The sequence below is a fragment of the Triturus cristatus genome, chromosome 1_1 (genome assembly GCF_964204655.1).
Source record: "Triturus cristatus chromosome 1_1, aTriCri1.1, whole genome shotgun sequence".
Lineage (NCBI taxonomy): Eukaryota > Metazoa > Chordata > Amphibia > Caudata > Salamandridae > Triturus > Triturus cristatus.
The window spans coordinates 47,351,616-47,372,615 of record NC_140579.1 but is presented as its reverse complement, the minus strand read 5'-3'; the positions used below and the strand labels follow the sequence as shown (position 1 = coordinate 47,372,615).

At 45.5% G+C, this 21,000-nt stretch overlaps 1 protein-coding gene across 8 annotated transcripts in view; it reads right to left on the bottom strand.

The window, feature by feature from the left end:
* LOC146869330 (RNA helicase MOV-10-like) overlaps positions 1 to 21,000 on the bottom strand; it is a 614,726-nt gene that overhangs the window by 171,034 nt on the left and 422,692 nt on the right. For all 8 annotated transcript variants that reach the window (XM_085650280.1, XM_085650264.1, XM_085650271.1 and 5 more), the window contains 3 exons: positions 8,863 to 8,960; positions 8,265 to 8,384; positions 5,972 to 6,074 (listed from right to left, as the gene is read on the bottom strand). In XM_085650280.1, coding sequence (XP_085506406.1) covers positions 5,972 to 6,074; positions 8,265 to 8,384; positions 8,863 to 8,960 — 321 coding nt within the window. The remainder of the gene's footprint in view (positions 1 to 5,971; positions 6,075 to 8,264; positions 8,385 to 8,862; positions 8,961 to 21,000) is intronic.

Below are 21,000 nucleotides of genomic sequence, written 5' to 3'. Positions count from 1 at the left end.
AAGCAGTGGGGCGACGCTCCTCCACCCACATGGAGAAGCCGCCCCTGGATAAGGTCCAGATGATGGTTGACAGAGTTCAACCAGCGGTCCTGATCTTGATTGACTTGTCCGCCTCGTTTGACACGGTCATTCATCAAATACTTCTATCTAGATTAGAAGATATAGGCGAGGATGGTACACAATTAAAGTGGATTGAATTCTATCTCTTAAATACAACAAAGCGATCTCAATTCCCCCTTTCTAGTCAGAATTTTTAAAAGTAGAACACGGGGTACCTCAGGGCTCTACCCTTCTCTACCAATCTTTTAAATGCCCACTGTTGACAATTATCCAATCACAGGGCATTAGCTTTGTGATCTATGCTTATGATGTGCAGCTGATACTTTCGTTAGATAGTGATAGGCACACTTTACTAGAAGCATGCCATAACTGTCTAAGAGAGGTGGAAGAGTGGAGAACAGCAACTCGCTAAAATTCAATGGTGAGAAAACTGCAGGTCTATGTTGTTCACCCTCTAATAACCCTCATTTACTCCCAAACAATTTCTGGCCTTTGACTAGCAAAGTCAACTTGGAAACATCAAAGTCAGTGTGTAATTTGGGAGTATATATTGATGACAAGCTCTCTATGTAGACATGTCAATATGACAGCGGCTACATGTTGTGGACTACACCGAAACCTTGGGAAACTCCAGTCACTACTGCCACAGCCAGCAAGAAGCTAGTGGTGCAAAGCACAGTTCTAAGCAGAGATGATTATTGTAAGGCGCTGCTACTTGGAGCTCCAGGCTCCCTAATACACAGGTTATATGGAATACATGCAGCAGCAGAAAAACGTGCATTAGAAAAACCTAGACATGCCTCTTCTTCTGGCACCAGTAAGGAACTCTACTGGCTTCAAGTGAAAGAGAGGATCACATTTAAATGTTTGTGCAGAAGGCAATATAAGAAACAGGACCTAGGCTGCTACAAAGAAAATTCAAACACTACATTCCAGCAAGGAACCTACACTCCTCCTAAGCCAATCTATTATGTATTCTGCAATATCGGAAAAAGAGATATGGAGGCCAAGCATTCTCAGTGAGGGCTGCCCAGCTGTGAAACAAGCTGCCATTCCCTTTAAGAGCCTGATTCAAGTTAAGAAGGATCTGTAAACCTGACTCTTTCCCAATTACCCAGTTGTGCACTAGAAGATAGAACTAAAGGATGTACCTTCAAGATAGACTGGAAAATGTTTTTCTGGGGCTGATCTAGTTTTTGGGAAACTGCATGTGAGTGTTTTATTTATGTGTACGCATGCATATACAGTTAAAGCGCGCGCATGCTTGTCTTTCCAGTTTTTATGTCTGCCTCATGTAACATAGCTGCCATTGTTTCAGATTGCCTATGTGTGACATTTTCATAATTTCAATGAAGCGCGCGCGTGATGCACCAAGAGCTTTTGGATGCAGTTTGTTACTTGTTGGTTCTGACCACTTGCGCGGCGGGTAGGAATGCTGCCAGTGCCTAGCACTTGCTGTCCTGAACTCTCCCAGTCCCTTATGTTTGCCAAAGCTGCCACCGATTTTGCTGCAAAAAGAACTATTGATGGACAGAATGCAGAACAATGTCATACATTCACCCCAGTACAGAGATATGGGCCTAAATCCATTTTGCTGCCACACTGCCTGCAACTGCGCCTCCTTAAACTTAGGCTGTATGCAGCTCAGCACACACCACCCTCCCGCTATTCACAAATGCTGGTATTTATGGAGGAGTGCTGCTGGAGTGCTGGAGGCTAATCCGAGACAGCAAGTATGGGAGAGCTTGTGGCTTACACAAACCTTTGTGACACTGACCCGGGGCATTTTGCTACTATATGTCCCCTTTTGCCCTGAAAGTGGAATTTCAACCGGCAGGTGGGCTCTTCTCCCTCTGGAACTGCATGTGACTGTTTTTTACAAGTGTACGCCCGCATTTACAGTAAAAGCGCGTTTGTGCTTTAAAAATGTCTTTCCTTTTTATGTCATCCTCATGTAAAATAGCTGCCAATGTTTCAGATTGCCTATGTGTGACATTTTCATAATTTCAATGACATTTTGGGTGACATTCAAAGATTACAAGTGACACTTATTTGTGAGCAAATATCAAGCAATTATTGAGCTGTTTATGTTGATTTTTGTGTCTGTGGCTGCTGCTGTGGAAAGGCACATGTGTATAGGTTATCGTTACTTGGCAGGCGGGTAAAAATAGATGCAGCCGGGATCGGCAGCAGGATTTTCGTGCTGCTTTCCAATTGCTAACTTTGCATAAGCCCTTGGGTGAATTATGTCTGTTGTCAAGCTTTCATACTCAGACATATCAAGCTCTTATACTACGCAGCCATTGCAGTTTGTTGTTGGCCGGGGACGGGGGCAGTGGGCCTCCTAACAGGCGAGGGTCATATCAGGTGCCACGCGAGGCCTCTCAGAAACATGCTTAAACTGCACTGCTCACCCCCGTGGTGGTAATATGTTGTTCTGCTGTCTGTGTCTTGTAAAAATTGCTTGGGGGGTCCACGGCCTCCAGTAGTGATTCAGTGGGGGTCCTCAGGAGTCAAAAGTATGGGAACCACTGCTCTAAAGAAAGAGGCAAGGTGATTTTACGCCAAGAGCTACGTAATGTAGAATCATGGTTTTTTATCAAAGTGATTGGAATCGAAAATTTTAAAAGATAGTGATCAGTCCATAATAATTGAACTGGGGATTTTACAGTGATTTCAGACAAAATGGTAAAAAGAAGGTCAAGGGTGTGACCGGCGTTATGCGTAGGTTCTGGTACCAATTGGGCAAATGTGTGTCCAATGGGACATGCAGCTGAAGGTGCACTGTCCACATGGAGTCTGGCCAGTAGTATTGTGTTGCTCTCTTTACTTCATCAGCGCCAGCCTCCCAGGCCATGAAGGTGGTGTTTTGCAGGTCTCTGGGGGCCTAGCACATCAGGGTACCCCCCTGCCCCAGCTGGTGCTCTCTTCTCCTCAGGGGGTTGAGACAGCTTAGTTGGCACTCGGCGGTGATCACAGGACTCCGCCCCTACCGGGCTGAAGTCAACCACATGCCCAGCTCCAGCCACGGTGGATGCTACTCGGGTGGCAAGCTCAGCCCGCCGGCAAGGGAACAACAGTTGGCCCAGCACTGACTGAGACGGAGGGGTGGGGGATAGAGCCCTGGATTTGACCCCATAAGGTACCCGGGGGGGAAAAGGCAAACACCAGGGGGGACCCCAGCAGGTCGGATAGGTACCAGTTGCCGGATGGGTGTTCAGAATATTAAGTGGCCCAGCTTAACATGAACGGCCTCCATCTTGCCAGTGGCAATTGGATGTCCACCCAAAGCTACTTGGCTACTTAAAGTGCTGGGTAGGGTTTGAGGGGAGAGCTCCTCAGGGAGTTTGCCTCACATACTCCCTGACTGCATCCACCCAGTAAATTTGTATTCTTTCATGTCCTCAACCTTCAAGATTTCCTTCTGGGTGCCACAGGGCTCTGCCCAATCAAAATGTATGTTGAATGCCTATATTCACCCCTCCAGCACAGGTTCCAGTTGCTAAGTGATTGGCTTACATATGTACGTTGACAACACCCATATAGGTCTTAGACGTGAGAAGGATGGTGGTCATCAAAAGGGTCCAAGGACTAACACATTTAGGGTTGGATGAATCAAAATGGTAATTCCAAAATTATTTTTCTGGGGGGGGGGGGGGGGCAAGTGGACCAAACCACCTTAATACTGACCTCCATTAATGTGGTCCTAGACACCAACCCCACCCCCCCACCTGCAAGTTATATTTCCTTCTTACTTTGCGTCACAATTTGAATGTCATCTCTGGGTCTTTATCTTATTGCTCAAGTTCCACCCCATCCTAATCATGTTAAAATGAGAATGCTTGTAGTTTCAATTGTCAAGTTAAAGCTTAATTTCTGTAAACGTTTCGACACCAGGCACTCAGCTGTAGCATTTAACGAGTTTAAGTTGGTCCAAATCTTTGTAACTGGCTTCATCTATGGCTTTAAGAGAGCGAATCTGAGCCAGGAAAACGTTAGGCTGCCTGAGGAGCAAATAACCTATTGACTTCAAAACTGTTTGCTAGCCCCCATAACCGAGTTTGGGCACTTCTACAGAGCACTCCTGTGCTACCAGCAGCCACAAAGTAAATCTTCTAAAACCTATTGCTGCATCTACCACCTTAAGTAATTCCATTCATCACAATATCTTTATAATGAAGGGATCTTGCTTTAGCACCCTTGAATCACAACATGGCCTGGAACCTATTTGTCTGAAGTTTAGAACCATGGGGACACACTGTTCTTCTGCAAATTAACCTTAATCGTTCCATTGTACTTGGATTCCCTACGCTTCTCATCATTAGACCCAACTGACACTTTGAAACTACCTCCTGGATGCACACTCGCTATATCTAAACACACAATCTAAAACATAATTACCAAAGAATAGGAAAGGGAGACTTAAATGTTATGCAGTTTTCAGGCATGTACTTAAATGATACAGAACCCCTTCCTGGAGTGAAGCCACCTGCCACAAATGAAACATGGATTGCCTCCTCAAACAAAAACAAGGAGAAACCTCCCTCTCAACAAAAACACAAAAGATATTCAGAGAAACACAAACTTTAAAGTGGTGTGGGACAGAGATGGATCTCTCACACTAGCTGAAAAATGGCCAGATGGATGGTATAGATAGAGGGTGATCTTTTAAGAGAATATAGACAGTAAAACGCAGCCCAGTATGTTGCTGCTTCCAACCTTTGCAGACGGTTGAAAACACCTTGTGATTTAACACATATGACTAATGATATAGGACAGGGGTCTCCAACCTTTTCAGTAACCAGAGCCATTTATGTTCATTTAAATGTATCCCAAGCTAACAAATAGTACTGTTGTAATAGTGACTACATCAAACAAGATTACGTTCGTGACTACCCTAAGCAAAATTACCAGCAGTGATAGCAAGAGTGTGCAGGGTTACAGGCAGTAAAGTAAACCAGGCTTTGCCGATTTGGAAAGTCTCTACAGAGGCAATACATAAAAGCCACAGCTTGAATACACCAGGGTAATAGTAGTAAGTGGAGAAGTGGAGAAGTGTGGCTCGATGATTGGAGTGGCAGACCCTGATGCAGAGGTCTAGCCCGGGACCAGGGTTCAATTCCCCGCCTCGGTGGGTCTTGGGCTCAAAATTCCATGAACCTGATAATTCTTGCCTCGGTGCCATTCCAATCATGGAGTCCCACTCTGCAACTCTGGGCAATAGCTTGCTTAATCTCCACAACGGCCCCCACAACGCTAAGGATGCCTGGCCTCCACCTTGGGGGTGCCCAGGTGTGGACGCCTCACGGGGAAAGCCAGGATGGGTTCCACAGCGGTATTCGTACAAGAGCCTTGAGACCCTTGCGGGTGAGTAGTGCGCTATACAAGTATCAATTTACAATTTTTTAGTAAGTCTGACCTACGCCGCATGGCTCATCACTCAACTATATTTACGTATATCATGGCAATAATGAGAATACACACATTTTCTTCTCAAATATACACATTTCAATTTTGGTATACATATATTAATTCAACCAAACAACATCTTCTAATTTAATAGGGTGGGCTGCTTACAGGAGTGCAACTTTTATGTAGCTGGAGAGTTATCAGTAGCTCTCAAGCTACTCATTGGAGAAGTCTGATCTAGTACAACTTAATATTTTGCTAGCTTGCCATATGTAACCATTGTTAATCATACTGTTCCCTGAAGCTCAATCTCTTGCAGCATAAATACCAATTTCTTCAAAGAAATACAACCTGAAAAGCCCCACCATCAGGTTTCAATAAACTTGTATGGCTTCTTTTGAAAGAGCCTATACTACACATAATTGCAAATAACGTAAAGTGGCTAGTGTACCATCACGCCTTGATTTACAAACTAAATGCATACAATCTTCTAAAGACCAACCTGTAGTTTTTCAGTAACTTAGTTACAAACACTGAATTAAAACCTCTGTCAGTCTTTTGATAAAGGGAGTTCTGGGTCATGAGTCTTTCCAGTAAGGACATGTCTGAAAGAGAGGAAAGAAGACGTTCACCTTACTATTAAAGTCAAATAGGAAGAAGACTTTACCTTAATTAGTTTACTAGAACAAATGGCTAGCCTTTTCATAAATACGCTGCAACACTTCCTTATGGTTGCAGTACCTTGGGAACCCTTTCAAAATATGTAGTACATCTCTTCCTCTTACATTCCTGTCTTTCGCAGTATGGCACCATCATAAAGTTGCTTTAGATCTTCTGTACAGAACATAGTCAATTAAGTCTGAGTTATGGGTGAAAAGTGGAGTCCATTTTAATGCATCTAGTAGCACAGATTTAAGGTTTTGTTTGAGTTAAACACTTAGTAGTACATATATACACACCATATATATGGGAGACTACCTTTACTACGCGGGCATTTCACCGCGGTAGGTTTACAACGCGGGCTTTACAACGCAAGTCGTTTCAATGACTTGCACTGGAGGGCGCTGTAAGCTAAGGAATAGTACGATTTACTATCCAATACCTTCCCTACTGTACATAGACTGGTGTTGGAATAGTAAATCGTACTATCCCTAAATCCAGTGCCCTCCAGCGCAAGTCGTTGAAACGACTTGCGTTGTAAAATCCGCGTTGTGAGATACCGCGATCAACATGATCGCGTAGTATCGTCATACATTCACCTATATATATATATATATATTTATTTATTTTAATCAGGCCCAGGTGGTGGCAAGACTTGTGAGCCAATGGGGGTGTCCAGGGTTCTAGACGGTCTAATGCAAAACAAGACGTACATCCAGTAGATGAAGAATTGAAAAGAACAATCAGAATGATGATCTCACACACAGTGTGGGTGGAGAACATTTGTAATCCCCTGCAGAGTACTGTACACCCATAAAGCCTGGACTTCACTACTTAGTTCAAACAAAAAACCCAACTTCAAGCAAAAGGTTCAAGAAGATAAAGCCACAAAGTTGTCAAAACAGAATGCTTAAAGCACCACTGCCTTATCAATTCAAGATCAGAGGCCACTGTGTGGAGATAATCAAGAAACCCTCCTGTACAACCTTCCTCATAATGGCCTACCTTCTTCCAATTCTGGTTTCCATTTACAGACAGCAACATAAACTCCACATGAATCACAAGCAAATATCCCACTTAACAAAGGGCACACTTTTGTAAAGGCTTTCAAGAAATATCTACTCTAAATATTTCAGTTTTCAGGAATTTCCTGAAATACAGGTTACTGTGTTCATAGTCAACAAATTATGATGGAGGGCGTTTCATCAATTACATCCTTTAACTTGCAGGGACTTGCCTCAGTGATCCTTCCTCTTACAGGTTCAATGAAGGATCAGAAAAGGAGAAGCTAAGTGAAGGTTCCTAGTAGGTAAGCACATAGACGTCACATAGCGCTGCATGAAACAAAGGAATATAGGCGAGCCCTCCTTTTCACTGCATTGAAGGGTAAAAGGCTCAGCTGAGCACCAGTGATTGAACAGGGTCCTGATCCTCAGCTGGCGGCATGTGTTAGTCATCCTCACAAGACTGACGCTTCACCTCAGGTCATTCTCCATGTGGTTCTATCCCTACTCGTGACAATGCTTGAAGGGTGAGTGAAGATTTGTACAAGTACATTTTGTACTTCATAGTTTCAACTCAGTGAACAGGAAGCCTCACCAATGTTCTTTTGTTTCATGCTGAACTTACAGGTCTCACCACCCTCAAGTGAGAATTACCTTTTTTCACCTCCACATAGGTCACACTTTTACACCAAAATTGGTCTTTCACTTCCATACTCCTACATAATTGCTCTGAGCAACTGGATTTATAATCCCATTCAATAAATGCATTGTTTTTACCCACAGATCAGATTGTTTTGTAGCATTGGAATTCGAATGCGAAACCAAGTGCCACCAAGATGCCAGATGAACAATATCAATGGCCTAAGCAAGGGTGGCAGCAGTTTCAAAGGCACTCATTTTGCGATTATTCTTTCACTATGTCAACACTATCTCACAACTTAGGAGTCTGTCCATCTCAGCTACAGGAATCCAGGAGTAAAGAGACAATTTTAAGTATACACTCTATTAAGCTGTATTTGTATGGGCCCTTCATCTTCATTTTAAGTTTTACCAAATTTTAATCCTCAAAATTTTACAGTTCAAAGGTTTCTTGTAAACCCAAATGTATACGTCAAGCACCTTTGGACTCACCTAAACCATGTTTGATGGCGACAGGGGACCTCAAGATTGGCCCTAGCTGCTTCGGGTCACCTGCTAGAACCAGCTGTCCTCCATCCTTGTTGGTCAGGGTGTCCATTGCATCCATTATTCCTGAAACGGTTAAACTAAAGGTTTATGCTGGCTGCTCCTCTTGGATCATTATCAATACTGCCAAACTGAGAAGCATTACCAAAGCCTTGAGGCGCTTCATGTGACGCTGCAAAACGTTATTGCATTGACATAGTCAGTCCCCTGTTAAAAGGTCATCCATAGGGGGAACCTCTTCAAAGCGAATATTGTTTTAGGTGCACGGAGTTGACAAAACCCTCTCAAAGTTTAAAGACCTTCCAGAAGGCTCATTCAGGGTTTGTGCAGAATAAAAGATGCACACCAAGGAAGAGTATTTTCTGCTACTTCCTCGCAGTGGTGCTCTAAGACCACTGACTCTCATATCTCATCCAAAATGAGAGGAAACTTCACAATTGACAATGCTAGGAGTTAAAGATGTAGAAATGTTGCACATAAGCAAATGATGTGAGACAAAGGTACCAAAAGCAAAACGAATGTTTTCAAAACATAATACCCATACCTGCTATTGCAATGACACATTCAGGCTCCACGGCATGCCCGGATTCATCAATGAATACATGAGAAAAGTGACCATGAGGGAAGTTTGCAGAAACAAGTCTAAAAGGAAAATAGAGTCAAATAAGACAATTATCAACATGGCTTTATCTACCCATATTAATGAACTAAAGACCTAAGGCAGAAATGCAGAAGGTGTAAGAAAATATAAATTCCTGCATATGCAGCAGCCACAGTAAGGTGTAAAATGCCAAATAAAGAATAAAGGAGTTTCTTTATATTCTCCCCCCTGCATCAGTCAAACATACAAAAAAAACCATCTGTTTAGGTTAGAGAATCTTGGTTAAAGTTTTTAATTCTGGAAATAATCCTAAAGGACATGCTACCTCTGATCAAAGGCTGGCAAGCCCAACCATCATTGTTTCTGTTGCATGTATCCTGAGAACTGAAGTCTAAAACGGCATCTAGCTGGACTACCTCAAATGCCTGCATTCCCAGGCAGTTCCATCAGTTTTATTACTGGTGATTTATAACAGATTTGTTTCATTTTTTCAGTTTTTCTTAAAAATTCTGATGGAAATGGAGTAAATGATTTAATTTTCAGGAGCACAACCCCCTTCTCCCCCGTGGATTAGGCCCTTAAATGAATATTCTGCTTTTATTCTTGTATCTTCCGTTTTTTTTGTTTTTTATTATTCTCTGCCTTTCTCACTGCCTCACACCCAAATTATGCCAACGTTTGCCCAACCAATTCCTCTTTTCCATTTTAAGTATATCCTTTCCTGATGCTACACTTTTTCCCTAAAACCGCACTTTGTTTTTTTACTTCTCTGCAACATATTCCGTTTGCTTCCTCCATTAATTTTGCATTTCCTATTTAATCACCCCAAATGTCAGTAGGCAGAGGTAATTAAATGGAGTAAGTGACATTATCGTCCCAGACACCGTATCCAGACCCCATTTTCGCTGCCCCCTTTCATTTCTCCTTTGCAACAAATGCAGTGAAGTTACTCCCTTCAGAAAATTGTCCTATATAAAAAGGAAAGTTACCATAATAGATTCAAAAAGTGGGTTTGGCTTTTTTCATGACGTGCAATTCTGTCAAATGTTTCTTGTGGCCTTAATGCAACGCCTAAGACTTCCCAACCCACCAGCCCAAGTCACAAGGATCCTTCACTTGGCCGCGCGGAACAGACGAGTTTGCTTGTAAGCCTAGAGAGGATCAAGGCAAGGACACCGAGAGCTGTGCATTCCTGTTCCTAGGTTTTGGCTGTGAAGAACCATCGCGGCTCAAGGATGTGATTTCTCCGAGTACATCCGAGGATCTCACAGTCCATTCTTGTTTTGCAGTTCAGAACTCATGCGGAGACCCTCAAGTGCAGGCTGCGTTTGCTCTGCCCAAAACAACCCAACGAACAGAAACATTGGGGACAGCACATGAACACGTTTTGCACATTACTGCCGCACATTTCTTAGCCCGTCTCAGTAAGACATGGACACCATCAATCAGTGGTTAAAAAGGTTTCCTGGGATCTAAATTAAAAGCTTTTTTTCAATATATCTTGTGTTTTTTGCAGTAGTCCATGTTTGGCCTAGAAACAGATTTTGCTTTATTTTTTTCTTTTGTTAAAGTCTTGTTTGGCTTCAATCTTGTGGACCTAGCTTCCCACCTTTAAAGGAGTCGTTGACTGAGAACCACTGCCATCAGACAATAACACCAAAGTGCACAGGAAGTGAGCAGCTAGGCAGAAACGGAAGGGGGGGATTAAATGTCTGTTATACTTGGCTAATGCTTGCGGAAGGGGGGGGGTGGGGAGGCGAATCAGCGGTTGGACCAATTTCTAGAACTGCACCACCATGATTTAGGACTACATGATTCTTTTTGCTGCCATTGGTTGCACACCAGTATTATGTCATTGTGTAAAACTTTAAAGTTATAAAAAAAACAACAACAAAAACCATACTACGCGCTTGACTTATCCTACTAGGACTGCCGCCTAACTTCAGCCTGCGGAATGCAGTGTGCGCACACCTTCATCGCCGCATCAGAATACAGAAGCGACAAGGTATAAACCAAGAAACAAACATTGCTGAGTGCACACCCTTACCTTCCAGCTGTCACCAGGGTTGTAATGATAACCCTGTAGGTCTCCAGCTTCTCCTTCCCAGGGAACACATGGCACAGCTTCATCGCCGCATCAGAATACAGAAGTGACAAGGTATAAACCAAGAAACAAACATTGCTGAGTGCACACCCTTACCTTCCAGCTGTCACCAGGGTTGTAATGATAACCCTGTAGGTCTCCAGCTTCTCCTTCCCAGGGAACACATGGCACACCTTCATCGCCGCATCAGAATACAGAAGCGACCAGGTATAAACCAAGAAACAAACATTGCTGAGTGCACACCCTTACCTTCCAGCTGTCACCAGGGTTGTAATGATAACCCTGTAGGTCTCCAGCTTCTCCTTCCCAGGGAACACATGGCACAGCTTCATCGCCGCATCAGAATACAGAAGCGACAAGGTATAAACCAAGAAACAAACATTGCTGAGTGCACACCCTTACCTTCCAGCTGTCACCAGGGTTGTAATGATAACCCTGTAGGTCTCCAGCTTCTCCTTCCCAGGGAACACATGGCACAGCTTCATCGCCGCATCAGAATACAGAAGTGACAAGGTATAAACCAAGAAACAAACATTGCTGAGTGCACACCCTTACCTTCCAGCTGTCACCAGGGTTGTAATGATAACCCTGTAGGTCTCCAGCTTCTCCTTCCCAGGGAACACATGGCACAGCTTCATCGCCGCATCAGAATACAGAAGTGACAAGTTATAAACCAAGAAACAAACATTGCTGAGTGCACACCCTTACCTTCCAGCTGTCACCAGGGTTGTAATGATAACCCTGTAGGTCTCCAGCTTCTCCTTCCCAGGGAACACATGGCACAGCTTCATCGCCGCATCAGAATACAGAAGCGACCAGATATAAACCAAGAAACAAACATTGCTGAGTGTACACCCTTACCTTCCAGCTGTCACCAGGGTTGTAATGATAACCCTGTAGGTCTCCAGCTTCTCCTTCCCAGGGAACACATGGCACAGCTTCATCGCCGCATCAGAATACAGAAGCGACCAGGTATAAACCAAGAAACAAACATTGCTGAGTGCACACCCTTACCTTGCAGCTGTCACCAGGGTTGTAATGATAACCCTGTAGGTCTCCAGCTTCTCCTTCCCAGGGAACACATGGCACAGCTTCATCGCCGCATCAGAATACAGAAGTGACAAGGTATAAACCAAGAAACAAACATTGCTGAGTGCACACCCTTACCTTCCAGCTGTCACCAGGGTTGTAATGATAACCCTGTAGGTCTCCAGCTTCTCCTTCCCAGGGAACACATGGCACAGCTTCATCGCCGCATCAGAATACAGAAGTGACAAGGTATAAACCAAGAAACAAACATTGCTGAGTGCACACCCTTACCTTCCAGCTGTCACCAGGGTTGTAATGATAACCCTGTAGGTCTCCAGCTCCTCCTTCCCAGGGAACACATGGCACACCTTCATCGCCGCATCAGAATACAGAAGCGACAAGGTATAAACCAAGAAACAAACATTGCTGAGTGCACACCCTTACCTTCCAGCTGTCACCAGGGTTGTAATGATAACCCTGTAGGTCTCCAGCTTCTCCTTCCCAGGGAACACATGGCACAGCTTCATCGCCGCATCAGAATACAGAAGTGACAAGGTATAAACCAAGAAACAAACATTGCTGAGTGTACACCCTTACCTTCCAGCTGTCACCAGGGTTGTAATGATAACCCTGTAGGTCTCCAGCTTCTCCTTCCCAGGGAACACATGGCACAGCTTCATCGCCGCATCAGAATACAGAAGCGACCAGGTATAAACCAAGAAACAAACATTGCTGAGTGTACACCCTTACCTTCCAGCTGTCACCAGGGTTGTAATGATAACCCTGTAGGTCTCCAGCTTCTCCTTCCCAGGGAACACATGGCACAGCTTCATCGCCGCATCAGAATACAGAAGCGACCAGATATAAACCAAGAAACAAACATTGCTGAGTGTACACCCTTACCTTCCAGCTGTCACCAGGGTTGTAATGATAACCCTGTAGGTCTCCAGCTTCTCCTTCCCAGGGAACACATGGCACAGCTTCATCGCCGCATCAGAATACAGAAGCGACCAGGTATAAACCAAGAAACAAACATTGCTGAGTGCACACCCTTACCTTGCAGCTGTCACCAGGGTTGTAATGATAACCCTGTAGGTCTCCAGCTTCTCCTTCCCAGGGAACACATGGCACAGCTTCATCGCCGCATCAGAATACAGAAGTGACAAGGTATAAACCAAGAAACAAACATTGCTGAGTGCACACCCTTACCTTCCAGCTGTCACCAGGGTTGTAATGATAACCCTGTAGGTCTCCAGCTCCTCCTTCCCAGGGAACACATGGCACACCTTCATCGCCGCATCAGAATACAGAAGCGACAAGGTATAAACCAAGAAACAAACATTGCTGAGTGCACACCCTTACCTTCCAGCTGTCACCAGGGTTGTAATGATAACCCTGTAGGTCTCCAGCTTCTCCTTCCCAGGGAACACATGGCACAGCTTCATCGCCGCATCAGAATACAGAAGCGACCAGGTATAAACCAAGAAACAAACATTGCTGAGTGCACACCCTTACCTTCCAGCTGTCACCAGGGTTGTAATGATAACCCTGTAGGTCTCCAGCTTCTCCTTCCCAGGGAACACATGGCACAGCTTCATCGCCGCATCAGAATACAGAAGCGACCAGGTATAAACCAAGAAACAAACATTGCTGAGTGTACACCCTTACCTTCCAGCTGTCACCAGGGTTGTAATGATAACCCTGTAGGTCTCCAGCTTCTCCTTCCCAGGGAACACATGGCACAGCTTCATCGCCGCATCAGAATACAGAAGCGACCAGGTATAAACCAAGAAACAAACATTGCTGAGTGCACACCCTTACCTTGCAGCTGTCACCAGGGTTGTAATGATAACCCTGTAGGTCTCCAGCTTCTCCTTCCCAGGGAACACATGGCACAGCTTCATCGCCGCATCAGAATACAGAAGCGACAAGGTATAAACCAAGAAACAAACATTGCTGAGTGCACACCCTTACCTTCCAGCTGTCACCAGGGTTGTAATGATAACCCTGTAGGTCTCCAGCTTCTCCTTCCCAGGGAACACATGGCACAGCTTCATCGCCGCATCAGAATACAGAAGCGACAAGGGGTGCCGTTCGTGGAAGGAGTTGGACATTGATTTTAATGATGAGCTTTTAAACGGAGGGGTCTATCCAAGGCAGAGCAGCGGAGGAGTCGCCTGAAATCCTTGCTGGAGGCTGTCACCTGAGGAAGTGAGTGTAAAGCGGGACTGCGAGGACCAGCAGCCCCGTGCCTGAACACAGCTGTGTCCTCTTCCCGTACTCCCGCCCTCCCGCCCTGACGCTATAACACTCCTCACGGCCCCCGCTTCGCGGGTGCCGTTCGTGGAAGGAGTTGGACATTGATTTTAATGATGAGCTTTTAAACGGAGGGGTCTATCCAAGGCAGAGCAGCGGAGGAGTCGCCTGAAATCCTTGCTGGAGGCTGTCACCTGAGGAAGTGAGTGTAAAGCGGGACTGCGAGGACCAGCAGCCCCGTGCCTGAACACAGCTGTGTCCTCTTCCCGTACTCCCGCCCTGACGCTATAACACTCCTCACGGCCCCCGCTTCGCGGGTGCCGTTTGTGGAAGGAGTTGGACATTGATTTTAATGATGAGCTTTTAAACGGAGGGGTCTATCCAAGGCAGAGCAGCGGAGGAGTCGCCTGAAATCCTTGCTGGAGGCTGTCACCTGAGGAAGTGAGTGTAAAGCGGGACTGCGAGGACCAGCAGCCCCGTGCCTGAACACAGCTGTGTCCTCTTCCCGTACTCCCGCCCTCCCGCCCTGACGCTATAACACTCCTCACGGCCCCCGCTTCGCGGGTGCCGTTCGTGGAAGGAGTTGGACATTGATTTTAATGATGAGCTTTTAAACGGAGGGGTCTATCCAAGGCAGAGCAGCGGAGGAGTCGCCTGAAATCCTTGCTGGAGGCTGTCACCTGAGGAAGTGAGTGTAAAGCGGGACTGCGAGGACCAGCAGCCCCGTGCCTGAACACAGCTGTGTCCTCTTCCCGTACTCCCGCCCTCCCGCCCTGACGCTATAACACTCCTCACGGCCCCCGCTTCGCGGGTGCCGTTCGTGGAAGGAGTTGGACATTGATTTTAATGATGAGCTTTTAAACGGAGGGGTCTATCCAAGGCAGAGCAGCGGAGGAGTCGCCTGAAATCCTTGCTGGAGGCTGTCACCTGAGGAAGTGAGTGTAAAGCGGGACTGCGAGGACCAGCAGCCCCGTGCCTGAACACAGCTGTGTCCTCTTCCCGTACTCCCGCCCTCCCGCCCTGACGCTATAACACTCCTCACGGCCCCCGCTTCGCGGGACGCGCGCGGGCCGGGCGAAGCCCGGGCCAAGGGCGGGCCCGTCTGAGCCCGTCCGAGAACGCCAGAGAACGGAACGGGACCCCTCTCTAACACCTGCTGCTTGTAACTTTGGGAGCCTGGTAAGTGCAAGCCTATTACAGCTCCTTTGTAACTTAGAGAGATTTTTGTTTTAAAACGTGGCGACCGGATGACAAAAATGGATAAAACGCAGAAAAGGGATGGTCCTATCTTGCAATCGACTGGGGGTGCCCTAATGGGAACATTGGACAATTTCTTGGTGAGAGTGCAGACAGTCCTTGCTAAGGATATCGAACTAACGGAGAAAAGACTTTCATTAGACATTCTCTGCGACAAGAGGTCTTCTTTGGGGAGTATGGTCAATTCAAAATCACCTCCCTGTGGTCAGCCCGTAAGGTTGGATTCTTCGAGCCCAGTATCGCCCGTGTTGGAAGAACAAACCAACGAGCCAATGATATGCCTTACGTCTTTCATTGAAATACCGGACGATAATGTTGATAATGCTAATATGGGTAATGGGGTCTCCATTTCAGAACCTTTGCTAGGTGTAAAAACTCGCTCAACCAGCAACCTAAATGCGGCTTCCGGCAAGCAACAACCAGCCACCACCCTGAAAAAAAACTGTAGGGGTAACCAAAAGAAAGCCGCTGGGAAGATCATTAATACCAAGGCTGGTCAATCCCTAGCCCCAGCTCCACCGAAGGCTTTTGCCGCACACCCCAAACCCCAAACAACTGATGTAAGGTCACATCCATCACCATTGTTGGGGATGGCGGATGTGGAAGTAACTGATACTGTACCTTTTTGGGCTAAAATTGAAAGTATTCTTAAGAAATTATGTGATCCCATCTACGAAAGATTAGGCTCTATTGAGAGTAGACTTGTGTGTATGGAACTCTCACTCGCATCGGGGAATTCTCGGGGTGGCAAATAACACCAGAGCTCGTCAAAACAGCATTCTGGTATAACAGGCCAACGGATTGTGACCAAATCTACAGTCAGTAATTTGACTAACTCCACACTAGATAATCGGCCTATCCCCCATGAGCCTGACCAGACCCCAGTAGTGGACATTAGGATAGCAGACGAACATCTCTCCCCACACCCGATATCAGCCAGCCCTAGGGATAGTAGAGAAGTAACTGGCAGGCAGTTTCCAACCATTCAGTCCGGAGCACAGGCCTCTTCAGGCCTAATTGATTTACATCTACCCCCTGAAGCTGCCCCCTATGTGGTGATTTTAACTGGGGTTCCCAGCCTGGCGAAGGGGGCAAGGGAATCCTATTGGGATTTGAAGAACAAATGCACTCATTGGCTTAATGCCAAACGACCTCTGCCGGCCCAGATGAGTGCTGAGATCTTATATGCAAGGCGTGTAAACTGGGTGGGCAGAAATACAAAATCATCTAAGGGGGACTGTGTGGTTGTTAATTTTAGGGATAGGCGGTGTGTGGAATATATTTGTTCCTGGCCCCAAAACGCTTCCGCTTCTTCCTCTGTGATAAGCACAATGCCACTGTCTTACTTTTATGTATCCAAGCCACAGTTTACAGGTGGGAATACATGCAGGGGCCCCTTGACTAACGGAACCTTTTTTGAGGATATAAGATCGATTAATAGATTCGATGTACTCTCTGGGTTAGCGGACTGTGACTGACTGTTTAGTGGTAGTATACACTCTAACGTTGCCATACCATGTGTATCCTTACTATCATCAGGCACATGTGGTAAAACAAATGTGCTCTTAATGCCAGATGAGGGTACGTGTGATAGCGATCCGCCTAATGATAGTGATGTTAATACATCCCTTGTACAAGTAAACATGATTGGGACTAGTGTACAAGGCATGCATGTTGAATGTCAGAAGGAAATCTTAGGCATTAACTCCAGGCCTTGTCTTGGTCAAGATATAGTCCCTTCTCCTAAACCAATCACAGGGACTATGGAAGGGGGATCCAATTCTGCAAGCCACGTATTGTTTTTATCTTGGAACGTGGCGGGTATAAACTCTAAGCTAGCATCTCCCCTTTGGGTGGATTTTATCAGTAAGCATGACATCTGTCTTTTTCAAGAGACATGGTCAGTGGATCCGGTGTTCATGCTGGGATATTTGAACTATTTTGCTCCGGCGGTGAAAATGCCCAGGGGACGGGCATCAGGAGGCCTGATCATCTGGGTTAAAAAGAATTTGGAATGTAAATTTCAAATTATCCAAACACAGAACCCCGATATATTGGGAATTAGGCTGACCAGCCCGCAAAACCTTAAAATTGACATTTACAATGTATATGCAAGGGGCTTACCAGGTGGGAAAAAATCTGAGGTGATATCTGCATTAAACACCATTGTAGAATCTAGCCCCTTTGATGTGCTCCCACTTATCGCTGGAGACTTTAACACGACCTTCGAGCCACTTGGGTCTCAAGACATGCTCCTGACAGAGGAAGAGGATGCAAAATGGGGTGTCCCACAGCTTGAGGCGAAGACTGTCAGCAAATGGACTGAGGCGGCCCTGTACCTGAAAGGGTTCTGCCTGGGTAACCAGCTGAGGGCAGCCAATGGCAGAACCAAATCAGATAGGATGTGTAATAAAACGTATAGCAATGGCACAAGGGCAAGCAATATAGATTACCTCTTAGTCCATTTGAGGATGTGGCATATGTTAGTGGATATGGTGGTTGAGACACGGATTGAAAGCGATCATAATCCCCTAATAGCTGCGTTTGATTTGAGAATGGGAGCTAGCAAAGATCAAATACCCGATAAGAATGGTCCAGCGGTAGTTCTATCAAATAACAAACGCCACCTTAAATGGCGCCACGTAGCAGAACACCCAGACCTGTTGGATAGTATAGAGTCCCACGTTGAAGAGGCACTGTCGTTAATTACGGCAGTAGGTAATTTAGGACAACTCCCAGTAACATTTGAGGAAATCCATGGGAAGTTAGTTGGAAAACTAAAATCTTGTTTTTGCAAACCCCCCGTAGTGCTGAAAGCCCAAAGAAGTAAGCAGGAGGGTTGGTATAACGCCTCCTGTAAACATGCTCGCACCGAGCTGGGACTTGCTTTAACATCGAAAGATCCGAGCAAGATTAAATTTGCTCGTAATATTCATAAAAAAGCCCTATGGAAAGCAAAAAAGGAGTGGAACGAAAGTGAGTGGCAAGACTTAAAAGCAGCATGTGCTCATAAAGACCAGAAAAAATTCTGGAACATTTTTAAATGGAAAAAGGGCGAAATAGTTGACAGCCCTCAAAATCATGTACCACAGAGCTCTTGGGTAGATTTTTTTAAGTCTCAATATTCGATAGGCCCTGTGGAAGCTAGCGAGTCTTCTCAGGTAAGGCCTTTTTATGATACTCCTGTGTTTAGTGTCGGGGATGTTGACATTGCGCTCGACAAGGTGACTCCGGGTCGTGCACCCGGCATGGACTGTATCCCGGCCGACGTTTTTTTGTACAAAAGAGAGAGGTGGTCATTATATATTATGCACCTAGCAAATGCTATTGCACAGGGAATGCCGATCCCGTATTCTTGGAAAGGTGCGGAAATCGTCCCAATATATAAAAAAGGAGATAAATCGTTGGCTTGCAACTATAGACCCATTAGCCTGATAGATGCTTTACAAAGGATTTTGGGCAGGCTGGTCTTGGGCAAAATCCAGACCTGGATGGAATCAAGTAACGTGCTGAGTCCATTGCAGGCGGGGTTTCGCCCTAAAACCAGCACTATAGACCAGGTATTTAGGTTTATTGCCCTCTATTGGAGGACAGTGGTCCTGGAAAAAGGGGTTTTGTATGCCGTGTTCGTCGACCTGCGGGCGGCCTTCGACTTGGTCCCACGTGGCAAGCTGTGGCAAGTGCTGGAGGGTTTGGGGATGGCTCCGGAGTTGTTGGCATTAGTCGTCCGCCTACATGAGGGCAATTTTGCTCGGGTCCGGTGGGGAAGGCAGGGCGAGGTTACGGAGTCTTTCCCCGTGGAGCGAGGAGTGCGGCAAGGCTGTGTCTTGGCACCGACCTTGTTCTCACTCTTCGTGAACGGGGTGGCCGAGTTCCTCTCCCGGGTCCCCTCAGATGCTCCAGCAATGGCCGGTACCCGCATTCCTGTCCTTATGTTCGCGGACGACACTCTGCTGATTTCGAAAACCCCGAGTGGCCTACAGCTGACCCTCCGGCGCTTTGAAGAATTCTGCTTGCTACGTGGTTTGGAGATTAATGTCTCCAAGACCAAGTTTATGGTTTTAAATGGCCCGAACCCGTGTAGATCGTACAAACCCTTTAGTGGCGTAATTCTAATGAACGGCTCCCCCCTGGAACAGGTGGACGCCTTTACCTATTTGGGAGTAACATTACAGAAGAATATGTACTGGAAAAGCCAAATAGACTCTATTCTGAAGTTTAAACAGCAGACAGGTTTCCTTCTAAAAAGGTTCAAAACCTCGCAGACCCAGCCAATAGCCCCACTCCTTGAGGTTTATACGATGAAGGTACGCAGCTCATCCTTATATGGTTCTGAGCTATGGGGATATGGAAGTAACCCAAAGCGATTGATCGCCATGGAGAGTGAGTTCATAAGGAAAGTTGTTGGCGTACCGCAAAGTACTCCTTTGTTACCCCTTTTTTGGGACTTAGGTTTGAAAACCATACAAGACACTGCCAATCTGCGACCATTGCTTTATTGGCGCAGGATTTGGTCAACTGAGGAGCTAAAGCATTATGCGTTGGGCCTAAAAGAAATAATGGAGAAAGATCACTTTCATAGAATAGACTGGTTGAGGTCCATTAAGGTGTTGCTATACAGACTGGGTTGGAGCAACCTTTGGGACGATCCCCTAAATGCTGTTTTCCCCTCAAAGGAAATTGTCAAAACCAGATATTGGGAATTTATCGCCATCGAATCTGCTGCAAAGGGGTGTACTTCCCAGCTAACAGCTAGATACCTGGAGATCAAGGTTTATCCCAGTCAGGAACGTTATTGGGATTTGATAGAAGCACCAACTGATCGCAAACTTTATTTTCAGTTTAGGTTAGGCACTCTCCCTATTACTTCATTTACATCAAAATGGACAAAAGGGTCCTCGGACAAATGTCCAAAATGTAGGGACAAGATCGAATCTATGAGCCACTTTGTTTTCTTTTGTCCCCTTTATGAGCTCCCACGGAAAAAATGGGTTTTACCTGTCTGTCGCCTCTTAGGCACCCGAAGATATGTCGAGGCATTAAGAATCTTGTGTTCTGACCCAAGCCCACTAATTGCAATTGCAATGGCAAAGTACATAAAGTGGGCCTGGATAATACGCTCCAGGCAGACAAATATCAATAGTGCCAATTTAGTAGCGCTGATTTGAAGTCATGTATAATGTATCTTTTACCTTTTAATTTCGGATTTATCTGTTCAATTTAAATTAAACTAGGAAGTTTTTCTTTACTAACTGCTTCACTAGATATTATTGTTGTTTACCTAAATTGTTGTTTAGTACAGGTGTAAGTCCGAAAATCATGTGTTTATGGAAATATGTTATGTCTTAACTTATGTTTTAGCTTGTGTATGAAGTTTGGCAAATGTATGATACTTTCATGACTTAATTGTCGAATAAAGTTTATTAAATCGACAA